General features: G+C 39.3%; 1 protein-coding gene across 1 annotated transcript in view; it reads right to left on the bottom strand.

Moving 5' to 3' along the window:
* LOC306864323 (protocadherin Fat 3-like) overlaps nt 1-18,425 on the bottom strand; it is a gene marked incomplete at its 5' end in the record, with an annotated part of 58,146 nt that overhangs the window by 31,351 nt on the left and 8,370 nt on the right. Inside the window, 9 exon segments of the mRNA XM_079408280.1 lie at nt 132-342; nt 1,230-1,505; nt 1,936-2,072; nt 2,671-2,733; nt 3,263-3,473; nt 3,575-3,889; nt 12,481-12,542; nt 15,463-15,538; nt 15,540-15,781. Coding sequence (XP_079264406.1) covers nt 132-342; nt 1,230-1,505; nt 1,936-2,072; nt 2,671-2,733; nt 3,263-3,473; nt 3,575-3,889; nt 12,481-12,542; nt 15,463-15,538; nt 15,540-15,781 — 1,593 coding nt within the window.

The following is an 18,425-nucleotide window of genomic DNA, read 5'->3' as shown; positions in this document are numbered from 1 at the left end:
GACAGGTTAAAAGAATGAGCTAATGCATCACAGTCTGTGGAACAGACAATCAGTTTTACTCAAAACAGCTGAACAATGGAAATGTTATCAGAGAGCGTAATCAATTCAAGAGCTGAGAACACGGTGTTTACCTGCATCAATTGAGTAAACTATCTCCCCGTTTCTCCCTGAGTCTCTGTCTAGTGCGATCACCTGCAAAGCTGACGTTCCTGGAGGGGCCGACTCAAACACTGTACTGTCATAAATAGTGCGAGTAAAAAAAGGAGGCTGGTCATTGGCATCCTCCAAGGTTACAATAATCCGTGCCAGGTCTCTATAATAGGGAAATTCTTGATCTTTCACCTAAAAAAAAAAAAAGAGGAGGAGAGACAGGGCAACAGACCTGAGGAGAAAAACTAAGATTTTGCATGGAAAAGATTTGTGAGGAAACAAGTAAAAAGAGAAAAAAAGGAGCAGTTAAAAATGTCAAAATATAAAATCTGGTATGCTGGGCTATATTTATGATTATTTAAAATACTATATACAGTAAAGAGACAGTGGGGTTTAAGAGTCCACATTGATCTAAACAAAAATCTTTAAACAAATATAAAGCTTTTAATTTTGAACCATTTAAAAATACTTTGTGAGAATTTTAATATATTTATACATTTATGGTGTTGACAATACCATTTATATATATTTTTTTTGTACTGTCAAACGATTGACCGCAATTAATCGCTTCCAAAATAAAAGTTTTTGTTTACATAATATAAGTGTGTAAATGTACATATTTTGAAAATATTTACATTTATATAATATATAAATATCTAATATACAAATATAACATTTTACTTAAATATACACATGCATGTGTATGTATTTATATATACATAATAAATATAAACAGTACACACATTACGTAAACAAAAACTTATTTTGGATGCGATTAATCGCGAATAATCGTTTGACAGCACTAATTTTTATTTAATAATTTTACTTTTTTTAATTAAATTAAATTAAACGACATCGTAAATGTAATTAAATTTATATAAATTATTATTTAAAAATATTTATAATTATTCTTTATTATAATTATAATATAATTTTTTCATGATCTTATTAGATTAAAATTGTGAAGCATTTTCATTAGTGATCTCAGACCTTTGGACTCCACTATATGACATGTGAAATGATCTGTTTCAGTTTTGAAATCATAATACACATTTAATAATACAAATGTTGATTCTCACCATTATAGTAAGGATGTGCTGAGTGCGGGTCTCATAGTCCAGTCGATCTGCTGTGTACATGACACCAGTACTAGGATTGATCCTAAACATCCGCATGCTCGCCGGATCAACGCTGCCATGGATAGAATAGCTCAACTTTGCCCGTTCATCCTTGTCCCTGGCCCGGACACGCAAGACCTCAGTGTCGGCTGGCGTATCCTCAGACACCGAGACTTCATATGTACGCTCAGAGAAAATAGGACTGTTGTCATTGCTGTCCAAAACCTTTATGTAAATCTGTAGATAAGGAGTCATTTTTAGCTATTCACAGAGACATTCAATCTCAGTTAAACAGATGCATGTGTAATCTACACTGTTTCAATAGACACTGTCAAAACAGCTTAAATAAGAAACAGAAAAGCACATGCTAGAGTGACAATACAATGTAGGTTTCTGGGACACTGGAATACTCAGCAGCCCCTGGCATATCTGAAGACATTTTCAGTGAAGATTATATAGATATCGCTTTCACACAGCAAACTTGTATTGATAAAATTAGATAAAAGCTGGCACACTGCTTAAAATCTTACAGACGTTTCTCTCTTGGATATTTCAACCACAGCTGCCAAGAATATTCGTTTTGCAAAGTTTCTGGCAAAGTTAGCAGACTTGTTGCATCTGTTAGGAAAAGTTTCCAAGAGGTTTGCATTACTAAAAATACACCTACCTGTGTAGTAGCGGTGTTTGTCCCATCTGTCACCTGTACCGTCATGTTGTATAGCGACTGTGTCTCTGCATCTAGAGGTCTGGCTATTACTATGGTCCCCATCCCTCTCTGAATATCAAATGGACCATCATAGTTACCTATTACACCAAGAAATCAGTTAGCATGAACTGAAAAATGAGAAGTGATAGAAAATGCTTTGCATGCACTTATAAATCCAACGAAGAGGTAAAGGTTTAGCAGAAAAGGATCAAGGTAAACAGCACGCAGTTTGGCACGTCTGTGAGTAATACATTTTTTATGTTTCACAGTGATTCATCAAAGTTTCACAGCTTTCGAAACATCAATCGCTTTATGTTGGGATCTTTCCCATCAGCCTCAGGTCTCTTATCTTCGACTCCCACAAACATCTGTGTCAAGTTCAGGCCTCTTCACGGCAGATTCTCAAATCATTAATTCAGGTCCATTCTGACGGATAAGGGCAAACTTTCTGCGCATCTTTAGTATGCATTGCATGCATCTGTTCCAATTCCACTCAATTTTCACTGCACTTAAGTGAGATCAGAAGACCCAAAGTCTGGAAGGTATCTCAGCACTCAAAGTGTTTACAGGATTGAGCACGTCACGTTTGCCCTGCAGCAAATGGAGTTTTTAAAGCGAGTATGTAAAAGTATCAGATAAACCAGCCAGCCCTTCATGCTTAGGAAAATAACTACAAAATACTGACAGTTAGCCTACCACTGTCAGATGAACAGTTTCCACCACAGGAGCTCTGTGGGATATAAAACGTTCTTCCACCTTCTCAGAAACAGATACAGATAAACAGAGAGAAAAAAAAAAAAAAAAAAACTGACATTGAAGTCACAAGCTCATATTAAGCTAGACAACTATTTTTAAATGCTAATTCTTTCAGGAGTTTTCCAACTAAAATTTACACAAGCAATTCCAATATGTGGGACAACATCTGCAAAGCTCAGCGAAATCCCAAATACTGAGAACGTTTAATCAAAATGACCCTCTTTGCATATTTTAGTTGACTAAATTCCATTGAGTAGAAAGTATAGGTGCAAATGATAAATATGTAGAAGAGCTGTAAGCAAAAAGCAAATGGAGTAAATCATTGTCAGAATAGTTTACCACAGATATCCACTCTTTTAAATTACATTTACATTTGCTCATTTATCCGCACAGTTTTATCCGAAGCAACTGAGGAATGCTACAACACAAGCGATTCATCCAAAGCAGACAGTAACATCAGTAATATCAGGGACATTAAAGTTTGCATCCCGACTTAATTTATGACTGAAACTGCTGCATTATTTATGCTCACCAATGATGTCGAACCATAAAGGAGTTTCTGTCTGCCAAACAGAGACCACTCCAACTGACTCATACACTTTGGCATTTTCCACCACTGTGAAGTTGTAAATGGCTGCTGTAAATCGCAAGACTACTGGCGAAGGCATGGGCTTCCGAATCCATTCAACATGCAAACGGGCGGTCGACCACTTCTGAGGGGTCCCATTGTCAATGGCTTTTATCTGAGAAAATATGAAGTAAAAAAGGCTGAAAACGTTATGCTGCTTTAAAGAAAAACCTCTCTTTAATATTCACTGAAGTGCCCATCTGTCTGATACTTTACCGTGAGTATATCATAGCCACCAGCTGTCACCATCTTCCTGGAAGACACCATGGCTGTCTTGGCATCGATTACGAATTTGCCGTCGTCATTTCCATCCACGATGCTGTATGTGAGATCTGCATTGGACCCTTCATCTCGATCATAAGCGAAGACTCTGTAGACAGGATCACCGCGTTTGTTACGGTCCCGCTCCGGAAGGCTGATGCGGTACACAGACTCTTTGAATTCAGGCGTATTGTCATTCTCATCTTGAACATGCACTATCACCCAGACAGTGGACTGCCTGAAGATCCCTCCTCCATCCATAACTGTAACCTAGATAAACACATGTAAACAAAATTATGGTGAAAAATCCACAGCTTCTGAAGATAAAATAGGCAGTATATTTTCATTTCAGTGTCAATATCCAATATTACCAGGTCAAGGAGGCTGCAAATGGAGTTTTACTCATTTCCTCATACATTTTCATACATTTCCTCGTTGTCTCTTTATACCTTCATTCATGCAATCATGTATGTATATTTTTACTCATGTCTTCATGACTTATATGTATAATATATACTTATTATATATACTATACCCAACTTATATGTAGTACCCTTCAAAAGTTTGGGGTTAGTAAGATTTTTATTTGAAATAAATGAATATTGTCTTCAACAAAGATAAGTTAAATTGATCTAATAAGACTGTTAAGACATTTATAATGTTACAAAAGATTTCTATTTCAAATATATGTTGTTCTTTTTATTAATTTTTATTCAAAAACATTATGGATTCTACAAAAATATGTTTTCAATATTGATAATAATAAATGTTCCTTGAGTAGCTAGTCTGCATATTAGAATGATTTCTGAAAGACCATGTGACGCTGACTGAAGACTGGAGGAATGGATGGTGAACATTCAGCTGTGCCATCAGAGGAAAATACTACATTTTAAAATATATTCAAATAAAAATCATTATTTTCAATTGTAGTAATATTTTGCAACACTGTTTTCATATATATTTTTAATCAAATGAATGCAGTCTTGGTAAATATGAGAGACTTCAAAAAACAAAATCTTGCTGACCCCAAACTTATGAACTAGTACTTGATTTGCATCTATTCATTTGCACATGTACCTTTTCATTGTTATACAATCAAAACAAAATACTTTGCCATAACATATTGCACATTTTACTTCTGTTCTTTAAATCTTGTAACTCATCCCTTGCCATTTGTACTGACATAAATTAAAGCTGAAGTTAAGCAATCAACCAGATTTCTGGCAAGTAGACATTACAACAGATTTAGATTAAAGGAGTGACTCCAGCCATATCTAGGGCCTCGAGGATGGCCTCTTTTGACTTGGGCCAGTATGTGACCATTTAGCAACTACCCTAGAAACCCCACATAGCAACTCTACATCTCTCTCTGTTCTCCAGATAAATAAAAAAGACAAGTGCTGTCAAATGATTAATCGTGATTAATCACATCCAAAATAAAAGTTTGTGTTTACATAATCAGGGCTTAAAGTTCTCCGGCACCATGCCGAATCTCCGGCGTTCGGCTGTGGGAGAAAAAAAAAAAAAAAAAAGTCCTACATTTAAAAAAAACTTGTTGATATCATGTTCGAGCTCACGAGTTCGCCTACCAATGGTATGACAGGTACACCGCTTTCATTCAAGTACTCCAGAGTGCAATCTGGACGATTGGGGCGGGGCGACACGTGTCGCTCCGCCCACCCCCAATTCCATTGGTTTATAACACGGCAAATCATATTGGTGTAGACCCGAGCATGCACATTCCTTTGTGTACGATTTTGTAATTGATTTGGCCATATTACAGAAATATTATGTGCTAACTAGTATCATAGGCCTATCTTAATTATTATCTGATTAGTAACCATGGTAATTTTAGTCAGAGGAAGTCATTGTTTACAAATACACTCTTGATGACAGCACCTCCTGGTTCTTCAGGCTGAATAGCGCTTCATTCATGTTTCCTTGAGGATCGGCAGGCCACAGATCAGCACTAAATTGGGATTTTATATGCAAATGACTATAATTTAGAATAATTTAGATGTATTTTAGAAATGGACAAACACGAACATAAGCGGCTGATTTTACGTTTTAAAGCACAACTGTTTTTTTTTTGTTGTTTAAAGAGATAGTTATAGCCTACGTTGCTCAATGCGTCACAAACTTGTAGGTTATAAAGTGCTAATAAAATGTTTTCATGGCAAGCTCAATGTTTCCTTGTTTATATCGTAATAAAATATTTGAGCCTATATTGATTCTCTTACTATTTTTAAAGGTTCCTTTAAGTGTCCACGTAACATCAGACATTAAAAATCCAGTTATGTATCCACACCCTCACTGTGTGCCTGTTCTAATCTGTGTACGGATGAATTTAGATTCATTAACACTCGATCATTGCAGCCATATAAGACCTGCAACTATCAAACATTAAATCACTCAGAGCTGTAAATCTGTGCAATATACGTGAGCACTTTTAATGAGTAAAAGAGACCATCTTTAATATTTTCATTAAAAATTATATTTTTAATATTATTCATATTTTTTTATTTATTAAAGATATAATAACTATAATAACTAACAATCTAAAATCAGTAGGTCTAATATAGTACAGTGATTCCTGGTTATTTTTAAAGGATTGAGCCACAAAACCAGTAATTTAATTTGTGCATAGCCTATATATAAAAGTATAAATAAAAATGTTACAGAAAAAATATATGAACATTTATTGCTTAAATACGCACTAAAGCACATTAATAATAATATTTGATTCGATTTGATTGGTCAAATTTCATAACCGTTAAGTAAACAAAAACATTTAAAATAGGCCTATATGCAAAATAATAATAATATTGTTAATTTTAAGGTTTAAATATTAAGGCTTTCATTCCCATTATCCACACATAAAACCCCAGTTCACGCTGATGGGCTATTTGGTATTATTGTCTTATTTGTCACCGCAGTTGTTCTTTAAAATAAAACCATTTGCGGGTTTGTCCTATGTTTAACTGAACTACAGGGAATGATCATCATTTGCTACGTTTGTGCTTATCCACCGATCCTAAAATATGGGCAAAGAATAATATACAAATATACAAAATAGACAATGTACAAAATAGCAAAAAACACAATATATAATATAGACAATTATGTATGTACAGTTATGCACATATCATAACTGTACATATTTAATTGTCTATCATATACACTGATTTTTAATTTTATTGCATGTTTGTCACACTTTAATGTTTCAGATCATCAAAAAAAAATGTAAATATTAAATCAAAGATAACACAAGTAAACACAACATGCAGTTTTTAAATGAAGGGTTTTTTTTATGAAGGGAAAACAAAATCCAAACCCACATGGCCCTGTGTGAAAAAAAAAAAAAACTGTATATTGTGTTTTTTGCTATTTTGTACATTGTCTATTTTGTATTATTCTTTTTATTATCTGTGTCTTGTCGCTCTCATTCTGTTGCACTGTGGAGCTTCTGTCATTAAAACAAATTCCTCGTATGTGTAAACCATACCTGTCACGTTCCCTCTCGGGATACAAGGAGGTGCGGAGACGTGGAAGTTCCAATAATCCGTTTATTGAAGACACACACAATGAGACGAGGAGCTTGGGGAGAGACGAACATCAATGACGATAAGACCGGACACAGGGGCTAGGAAACACAGGGCTTATAAACACTGGGAAATTAGCAAGGAAGAACAGAAACAGGTGTGGGGCAATCACATGCAGGGCTGGGGACACATTAACTACTAATTAAAGGAACGAGGATGGCCAAATAGGGACACGAGAGGAGGGGAAACACAAGACAAGGACTGACATTACGCCCCCCTCCGGAAGGCGTGTCCTCACGCCTAACACCATCCAATGGGGAGGGGGGCTGGGCGCTCTGGAGGCCTCCAGGGCGGTGCCCGTTCCAGGGGCCATGGCGGGTCAGGGGACTCGGGAGGCCATGGCGGATCTGGAGACTCGGGAGGCCAGGGCGGGTCAGGGGACTCGGGAGGCCAGGGGACTCGGGAAGCCAGGGCCTATTTTTTTCGGGCCCGGGGGGTTCTGTGGCCTTGGCCCTTGGCCCGGCCACACAGGCTGTGACCCTCTTACCCCCCCCCAAAATTTTCTTGGGGAAGCTCCCCCCTGGTAGCCACAGAGGAGCGGACTCTGTCGGGCGCTCTTGCAGCGCGGACTCTGTCGGGCGCTCTTGCAGCGCGGACTCTGTCGGGCGCTCTTGCAGCGCGGACTCTGTCGGGCGCTCTTGCAGCGCGGACTCTGTCGGGCGCTCTTGCAGCGCGGACTCTGTCGGGCGCTCTTGCAGCGCGGACTCTGTCGGGCGCTCTTGCAGCGCGGACTCTGTCGGGCGCTCTTGCAGCGCGGACTCTGTCGGGCGCTCTTGCAGCGCGGACTCTGTCGGGCGCTCTTGCAGCGCGGACTCTGTCGGGCGCTCTTGCAGCGCGGACTCTGTCGGGCGCTCTTGCAGCGCGGACTCTGTCGGGCGCTCTTGCAGCGCGGACTCTGTCGGGCGCTCTTGCAGCGCGGACTCTGTCGGGCGCTCTTGCAGCGCGGACTCTGTCGGGCGCTCTTGCAGCGCGGACTCTGTCGGGCGCTCTTGCAGCGCGGACTCTGTCGGGCGCTCTTGCAGCGCGGACTCTGTCGGGCGCTCTTGCAGCGCGGACTCTGTCGGGCGCTCTTGCAGCGCGGACTCTGTCGGGCGCTCTTGCAGCGCGGACTCTGTCGGGCGCTCTTGCAGCGCGGGGCTGGACGGAACCAGCGGGAACTCAGGAGGGCACGTGCGTGGAGCCGGCACGGGATGGCACGTGCTTGGAGCCGGCACTTGGGGGCGCTCGGGAAATGCGGACACTTGGGGGCGCTCTTGCAGCGCGGGGCTGGACGGAACCAGCGGGAACTCAGGAGGGCTGGACGGAACCAGCGGGAACTCAGGAGGGCTGGACGGAACCAGCGGGAACTCAGGAGGGCACGTGCTTGGAGCCGGCACGGGAGGGCACGTGCGTGGAGCCGGCACGGGAGGGCACGTGCTTGGAGCCGGCACTTGGGGGCGCTCTTGCAGCGCGGGGCTGGACGGAACCAGCGGGAACTCAGGAGGGCACGTGCTTGGAGCCGGCACGGGAGGGCACGTGCGAGGAGCCGGCACGGGAGGGCACGTGCGAGGAGCCGGCACAGGCGGGCACGTGCGAGGAGCCGGCACTGGAGGGCGCTCTGGAAGCGCGAGTTCGCGGGGGCGCTCTGGAAGCGCGAGCGGCGGCGGGCTCGGGAGAGCCGCTGACGAGGACGGGCTGACACTGGCTCGGGCCCGGACATCTCCCAGACACCGGCAAATCCCTCCTCTCCAGGTTAATCCCGTGGTGTCTGGGAGGTTCATGGGGCGGTGGTGACAGGCCCCGAGCCGGAAGAGCTGGAGGATGACGGCGTCGTGCAGCTCCGCCTTCCTGGCCAGCCCGCAGAACTCCTCCGTGTACTCCACGAAGGGGAGATCCCGCAAAACGAGGGCGCCGAGGCGGGCGGTGAACTCCATCGCCGTGGAGGGAGCGGGGAAAAAGGGGCAAACAAAAAACTTTCAAAAACGGAAAAAAAAGGCGGGGATGGAAAAGCGCCGCTTACTTCTGTTTGGTTCCGGTCTTCTGTCACGTTCCCTCTCGGGATACAAGGAGGTGCGGAGACGTGGAAGTTCCAATAATCCGTTTATTGAAGACACACACAATGAGACGAGGAGCTTGGGGAGAGACGAACATCAATGACGATAAGACCGGACACAGGGGCTAGGAAACACAGGGCTTATAAACACTGGGAAATTAGCAAGGAAGAACAGAAACAGGTGTGGGGCAATCACATGCAGGGCTGGGGACACATTAACTACTAATTAAAGGAACGAGGATGGCCAAATAGGGACACGAGAGGAGGGGAAACACAAGACAAGGGGTGCTTCTCAATATCCCTCCTCGCTTCCTCACTCCTCCGTCCTCCATCCTATGACCCGGAAACCGATCGAGCTTAGCCATCTTGAAGGACATCTCAATTCTCTAATTGCACCGTGAGGAGGCGAGGAACGAGGAGTGAGGAGCCTTCCAAAGGAGCTATGAGCGAGGATACACAGGTGTATCCTATGCGGAAGTCTTTTTCATCGAAAAACCTGACGCACGTGTAAATTCTCCTCCCCCTTCTCATCTGTTGTAATAATTTTTAATTTATATTTTACCTTTGCAATTTAAATAAACCATACATGTCATATATTTCAACAGGGCATCTTGCTTTATTAATGTTTATTTTGAAAGTCTTAAAAAACAAACTTTAACAACATAAGGGCAGATCCATTTTGCGCAGCTGATGACGCTCTAAAGTGATGCTAAAGGGAGCGAGGATGTATCATTTCACTTGATTCAATTCCTCCATCCTCGCGTCTTTTATGTGCATCCTTCCCTCGTATCCTGAAGGGGTGGAGCTAAGATGCGAGGAAAGGACGCAAGGAAAGGAAACGAGGATGCACAAATAAGAATTGAGAAGCACCCAAGGACTGACAATACCTGGCAAGTAAGCTCATTCTGATTCTCATTACAAAACAGCTAAATCTCAAATAGTGGATCATTATTATCAACATCGCCCAGCTAAAACTGCTCAATGACTACTTCGTGTACTGTGAAAAGTGCAATAATATCTGACTTCATTTAATGGGCTATAGGTAGGACTATATCACTGCCACGAATTAAGAATTTCTTAAAGTGTAACAACACCAGGCCGTTGGCAACCTCTGCTGGTAGGATATTTGTTATAATAATGAATGTTATAATAAATACAGTTGGTTATGTTCATATTATAGGCATATTGGTGTGGATACAATCAACCGCGATTTATCGTTTGACAGCCCTAATAAAAGACTGAAATGCCTATAAACAAAACTGTCCCTACTCAACTTCTATTTAAAATAAATGAATAGAAAAATACATCAATACAATGTGTTCTTTAGAAAACAACACAATGAGTCAGCTCTTCTTCATGGAGATCCACTGGAGATTCCCAGAACTTGATCTGACAGTGGCCACAAAATTGGGGCCAGGGGTATATTACGACACTGCAAAACTCAGAAGCAGCGGATCATGAAAGCCTCTACGAACTAAATCTTTGATGACCACCATCCGCCATCAGCGCCACACGCTGGAGACGCTGATGCCTGGGCAGCTGTCAAAGGCGCTAGATGTAAGATATGAACTTTGAAACTTGAAGCCTGCTGCAGAGAGCATCATCATTTAGTGAACACAAAAATCAATGGCCCTCATTCCGCTCGGCCCATGTAGAGCAGGGATCACGGGGAGCCACACCCATCCCATTGATCAATGCTACTGTACTGCCCTCATTAACTGATCAGCAATTTAAGAGCTGCTCACCAGACTGTATGAAAATTTGCACATCTGCACGTGTTTTAGTGCCAAATAAGAGTCCTTGGTCAGTAAGCGCTGGCTTTATCCTCTCTGTCACTCATAATGCAAATGTAGACAAGTCGTTTGCTGTACTGCACCTAATTATAAGACAGTAGAAATTAAAAAGCACATGGAAACACTGTTGCCTTTACATGCGTAAATCCATTCCTCACTTGATACTACAAATGATTCTCCTTATATTCAAATGAATTCAGTAGGTTACTGGTAGCATCTCACTATTTCGTCGGACGGACAAATGTGTTCCTAAAACAGATCAATAAATAAGTCAGGGTGCATCCTGTATGATAATCAATAAAGAATTTAGGCTGTTGATGGGTAATCATTTTAGCCTGCTTTGTACAGGAGTTTCATCATAGTTTTGTCACTTATGACTATTACATGACTTCATTTTATAAACTAATAAAACTGCCCTTGAGAATCAATGAATAAATGCATTTGCTCTTAAAGGGATAGTTCACCCAAAAATAAAAACTGTTACTATTTACTTGCATTCATGTCATTCCAAACCTGTATGTTCCCCTTTTTTTCAATTCCTCTTTTCCATAAAATGAAAGTGCATGGCTGTCAAACTTCAAACAGTACAAACCATAAATACACCATAAAATACAGTATACCATGGGCGAGACACGATTAACCGGTAGAAATTTGTCAACCGACAGAGATTTTAGACTATGGTCTTTATCTCAGTTACACGCTCATGTGACGTTGCTATATTACGTGGTCATTTTTAAGCATTGTGGTTTAAAAACAACAGATTTTAAGCCATTGAAACACAATTAGCTGCGAAAGAGAACTTATTTCTCTACATGCGTGCACTGTCTGAGATACGGTTTCTGAGCACTGTCAGAGAAGCGCACGAACATGAAGATGGTGCATATACAGCATGGAAGTATTGAAACTGAGTTATTTTTGCCTTTTTATAGGCCTTGAATGGTTAAATACACACACTTATTATGTGTGTCAATATTTCATCTTTGCATGTATCCTTATAAAACAGTAATTTAGGTCTTAAGTGAAAGCAAACAGCTGAGAAAGAAAACACATGTGTAACAGTATATTGGATCTGGGCAGCTCTTAAAGTGACAGTAGTCCAACAAAAGAGAGAAAATCTCTCACTGTTCTTGACTTAAACACTTTTGTAACTTCAATAAAAGGAAATTTATAACTTATACAGTGAAGAATATGCAGTGTTTTTATATATTTGATTACTTTATAAAATGTATGTAGCATTTCTTATTTATTTGTTCTTTAGTTGTTGTTTTTTTTTGTCCTATTGCTTATAATCAGTTTCCTATTCTTATTTAATCGCTAATTGTTTACTGGTTTTCAGAGAGCTTGAGATATTGATATGATATGATTGATATGATATTGATATGATTTCTTGCTTGAATTACTCTTTTAAGGCACAGATAAAGAAGTATTCAGTACCTCTAGGAAGTGCTCTGCTTGTTGCTCTCTGTCCAGTTTCCTTGACGTGGTGGTGATGAGTCCTGAAAAACAGTTTTTTTTTTAAATTATAAAATTGAATAAGCTGGTAACTTACTTGACAACTGTGCAATGAAAGAGCTGTAACAATCAGCATGGAAAGCCACTCTACTCGACAATGATTAATAACATGTCAGCAAGGGTGCATAAATTTACACAACACTCTTTGTTTATTGCAGAAAAACAGCAGCTCATGACACAGGCCTTTGGCATAAACCCACAGATGGTATGTGGTGAATGCATAGGGTAATTTTTCAAACCCCTAGTGGCTTTAAAAACACTTCAGTGCAGACAGAACAGCAGAGATTGAGAACAGGAAGGCATTCCTAAATATGAATGCTTCCTTAAGGCACAAGACATCTGGATGCTGAAGTCTGAAGGTAAATCATTTTAAGCAGATCTATGGGTTTGACAACAATTCCTGCTGTGGACATACTGATAAGCTGTAGAGAAGAGGGCTTGAGAATCTCATAAAGAAAGAGAGAACAAAAATATAGTTACCATCCTCATCTCGTTCAAAGCCCATATGACTTTGCCTCTTCCGTCAATCACGTAAAGAAAAGTTTGAAGAATGTATAACTTATATTTGCGAACTATAGTGCACATCAGTAATATGGATGATTTTTTATAGTACTTTTATGGTGTTTTCCCATCCTTTTTGAAGCTTGAGAGTGCATTTCTCCTTCTGAGCTCCATTGAGGGTGTTTAAAAATATATATATACACCATGTGCAAACATACTGCAAATTTCATCATTTTGTAGAATAATGTGACCATTTTAGCACAAGTTCCCATTATTTACCTAACATAAATCTATTGTACGTGCTTTCTGAGCCAGTGATTCTCTGTTAAATATAACCATGGCAACAAAAGAACTCCTGATGGCACAGGTTGAATTGCACTGCTGGAATCCACAGTATTCCCTAATGTGTGTCATCCAGAGAGACTCAATTAGAGGAATTAGAGAAACTATGAACTCGGAGGCGATGAGGGACTGAAGCACGAAAAGGAAAGTATAAGAGAAGGATTTTTCACTCATAAACCATTCATTTAAGTATAAAGATATTGTTGGGAGGGCATTTGTAACGAAAAGAAATCGTATAAGATATGACTATTAGAGGCAAGCGCTTTAAACTAATAATCAAACATGCACTCTCTATTTTCAGGGTGCAGTAATTGGTTGCTGGCTTAGTCACAACACATTTGTTTTTATAAAAGAGCTCACAATGCAATTTATCTGAACACTCAGGCTGAGTTCAACAGACAATCACAAAAAGAGAGCTAGATAAGTGGGGAGCAATTACAACGGCTTTTTCCCCACAGTGGCTGAAGCTAAAGTAGAATCTATGACTGCAGTCCAGGGTCAAACTATAAAACCTTCAAGGTTTGATACTTTTGGGTTGATTCAACCATAATTTCATTTCCTTCCATATATTGTTTTCCATATACTTCATCCTTCAACACTCAAAGGCTTTCATATAGTGAAATACAGTGTTACCTCTCTGCTCACTACATATCAGTGCATGCACACATTCACTCATATCTCATTATATATATGGAGTAAGATTTATTGAGCTTAAACCTCTGTATTCCAGTGTAAATATGTGGTGCCACATGCTGCCTTGGATGGATTTGCCGATAGTAGAATGAAAAGCTTTCCTGCTGGCAACCAAACCTTGTTTAATTAATTCACTGACTACAGCTGCATACATAAGCTCCCATGACTCACTTATCAAATGACAAGGAAAGCAGCACCTCGGTGTAATCAGCAGTGCAGCATGCACCCAGCATGCCATGGGATCAGAGCGCGGCATGTGTGTTAACACTTCACACTAGAATGTCCTGACACCGAGCAGATTACAGCCTGTGCTGCTCAGTTTGTTTAGTAGTACTTGTGAAAGCGCTCGTGAACGCGATCGATGGGCGATATGATCAAAGATTATTTGCTCATATTCAGGGGAAATAAATTATTTATTATTTATTTCCTGTAGATTTTCTTATTTTCTGTAGGTTAAAAATGTAAATCAAACATTTGTACAATATAATCTCATATATATCACTAAATGTTTGTTTTTATATAAAAAATATAAATTACAAATGCATGCAGTACAATCTCACATATAATACTAAATTCTTATTTTTATATTAAAAATGTGACAAATTTGTGCAGTATAATCTCATATCCCTAGTAAAAAAGGAATATATTTAATACATTTATTTCATACTAAGTATAGTTCAAATCTATTACTGACATATCGCTCAAGACTTACTGATATAAAAAAATAATATTTATTTACAAAATAAATAATAAACTTTATTTGGAGTACTACTTGTGCACAATGTAAATTTATTAATATTAAGCCTAAAAAGTATTTTAATATCACTATTGATGAGGACTTTAAATGCAAGATATTTTACTTGCAATAGTTCCACTTTAACAATCATATTTACTTCAGTATATCTTTAGTTAAACTTCAGCACTACTTCTGCAAAATTGAAGCGCATTAACTACAAAAATCAAAAGTAAAATTAAGTACATAAATATGTAAATGTATTTGTAGTATACTTATACTTATTTCAAATACTTTTTAGATTTTTATTTTATTAAAAAAATTATTATAAACATATGCAGTATAATCTTACGTGTGTTACTACATTTGTATTTTTATAATAAATGTTTTTATTTGTATATTAAAAAATAACACAATTAACAAAAGTCTATAATTAAGCGTACTGTTCTACATCTTTGAATTACCTTCATAATTTAAATCCTTATAATTTCCTGCAAATATTCACATATGCAACTAAATGTGATTTGCCTAATTTAGCTCTAATTAATTGGGGGAAAAATTAAATCAATTTGCAGCCTTGGTAATATAATGAAAAATAAAAGATTTTATGAGAAAAAAAAAAAAGTTTTTATTACCTGTGTTGGAATCAATGGAAAAGAAGTTCTGAGGATTCCCAGCAGTGATACGATACATGAGACGACTATCTGAGGCGGGTAACATCCGGGTCCTGGGCTTGGATACGGACCACAGACACGTCTTTGGGAGAGTACTCCATGACGTACGGGTGGTAGACGGGTTCAGAGGTCAAAGGTGCATTATCATTCACATCCTCCACCTGGATAAACACCTCAATAGAGGCAGAGAGTGGCACCACGCCACGGTCCGTTGCATACACCGTTAGCCAGTATGATTTCTGAGTCTCGCAGTCCAGGCTGCCGGTGGTGTAAATCATTCCTGTAAGAACAGAAAAAAACTTATTTCATATCGATCACCTGTTTGATTAATTAAACAAGAAGTACTTCACACACTTTGTGAGCTTTTATGACATTTTTTATGACACATCAACTGCTATCAGCACTCTGGCCTGAGTGAGCTGCAGGGAACATTCACTTATTTTTCAAGCTATCCATAACTTGGATTGTGATTCAACTACACATCAAAATCATCCAACCCTACCATGAATCAAACTTTGGTGTCAAACTTTATTAAACTCTAATGTGCCTAACATTTTGAGGAGATTACAGTCAGGCTGAAAGATTAATGTTTTTAGACAAACACTCCCAGAAACCAGAGTCAATTCTGTTGAGTGTTTCAAAACCAGAGCTGGTGTGGTCTGCCTAAAAGTGTAATATCTCTTCATATTTTCTCTGGGGAAATTTACTCAACTGTCAACGATACCTGAGACCAACCTAAAGCAATTCAGCGAAAATGCTTTTTTTGCAGAGGTCCGTTCTCTTACTACAGTCTATTGTCCACAACTCAATTGTGAAACGATTATATGCATATAAAAGCATCTGCAACAAATAATTCAATGTGGTAATGAGCTACATAGAAATCACTGTTATAGGGGTCAAAGGGGCTAGTTGTCACAGTTTTCTACAATTTACAGTAAAGTCTTTCTATATTGTGTGAATGTAATATTTCCTGACGATTTGCTTATTTTGTGTAGATTAAAAATGTAAATTACATAGATTTATGCATTATACTATATTGGGCTGTCAATTTATTGTTAATTTAGTGAAAAATTCTAATATATGATAAATTAACCAGAAGTCTATAATTAATGTCTGTTTATCCTAATAAATTAAATCCTCATAAAACAATTTTCAGCCCTAGTTGTACAATGTAAACCGTAATATTTTATGTTAGAAACAAAAATACTGTGGTGATGAAATACATGAGATGTGTGACAAGAAAGAGAAATTTACTGAAATGAAAAGTGTGACAACTAGCCCCGGTCTCCTCTACAGGTACATCTTAAAAAAAAATTAATATTGTGAAAAAATATTTTCTTGTAACTTATTTCAAAAAGTGAAACTTTCATATATTTTAGATTCATTGCATGTAAAGTAAAACATTTCAAAAGTTTTTTTGTTTTAAGTTTGATGATTAGAGCTTACAGCTCATGAAAGTCAAAAATCAGTTTCTCAAAATATTAGAATATTTAAATTTGAGTTTCGATTAATGACCATCCCTACAGTATAATTTCCGGTTATATCTTGTTCTTTGAAACCACAATAATGGAGAAGACTGCTGACTTGGCAATGATCCAGAAGACGAACATTGACGCCCTCCACAAAGAGGGTAAGTCACAGAGGGTCATTACTGAAAGGTGTGGCTGTTTACAGAGTGCTGTATCAAAGCATATTAAATGCAAAGTTGACTGGAAGGAAGAATTTGGGTAGGAAAAGGTGCACAAGCAACAGGGATGACTGGAAGCTTGAGAATACTGTCAAGCAAAGCTGATTCAAACACTTGGGAGAGCTTCACAAGGAGTGGACTGAAGCTGGAGTCAGTGCATCAAGAGTCACCACGCTCAGACATCTTCAGGAAAAGGTTTACCAAGCCACTTCTGAACCAGAGACAACATCAAAAATGTCTTACCTGGGCTGTGGAGAAAAAGAACTGGACTGTTGCTCATTGGTCCAAAGTTCTCTTTTCAGATGAAAGTAAATTTTGCATTTCATTTGGAAATCAAGGTCCCAGAGTCTGGAGAATGAGTGGAGAGGCACAGAATCCATGTTGCTTGAAGTCCAATGAGAAGTTTCCACAGTCAGTGATGATTTGGGCTGCCATGTCATCTGCTGGTGTTGGTCCACTGTGTATTCTGAAGTCCAAAGTCAACGCAGCCATCTACCAGGAAATTTTAGAGCACTTCATGCTTCCTTCTGCTGACAAGCTTTATGGAGATGCTGATTTCATTTTCCAGCAGGACTTGGCACCTGCCCACACTGCCAAAGGTACCAAAAGCTGGTCCAATGACCATGGTGTTACTGTGCTTGATTGGCCAGCAAACTCGCCTGACCTGAACCCCATAGAGAATCTATGGGGTATTGTCAAGAGGAAGATGAGAGACACCAGACCCAACAATGCAGATGACCTGAAGGCCGCTATCAAAGCAACCTGAGCTTCCATTACACCTGAGCAGTGCCACAGCCTGATTGCCTCCATGCCACGCAACATTGATGCAGTAATTCATGCAAAAGGAGGCCCAACCAAGTATTGAGTACATAGAAATGAACATACTTTTCAGAAGCCTGACATTTCTGTTTAAAATATCCTTTTTTTATTGATCTTATGTAATATTCAAATTTTCTGAGACACTGAATTTTGGGTTTTCATTATCTGTGAGCCATAATCATCAAAATTTAAAGAAATAACGGCTTGAAATATTTCACTCTATGTGTAATGAATCTATATAATATATGGGTTTCACTTTCTGAAATGAGTGACAAAAAATATTGAGATGTACCTGTATATAACATTGTGTCAAACAGTCTGTTTACACTTTTGGTGTAATACAGTTATACTTTGCAGAGAACATGTTTGCTGAGCGAACAAATTTTTAGCTGGTGGTGTCCAATCCGAACTGACATCT

This window comes from Barbus barbus (assembly GCF_936440315.1).
Source record: "Barbus barbus genome assembly, chromosome: 45".
Lineage (NCBI taxonomy): Eukaryota > Metazoa > Chordata > Actinopteri > Cypriniformes > Cyprinidae > Barbus > Barbus barbus.
This window is presented reverse-complemented; position numbering and strand designations above follow the sequence as displayed.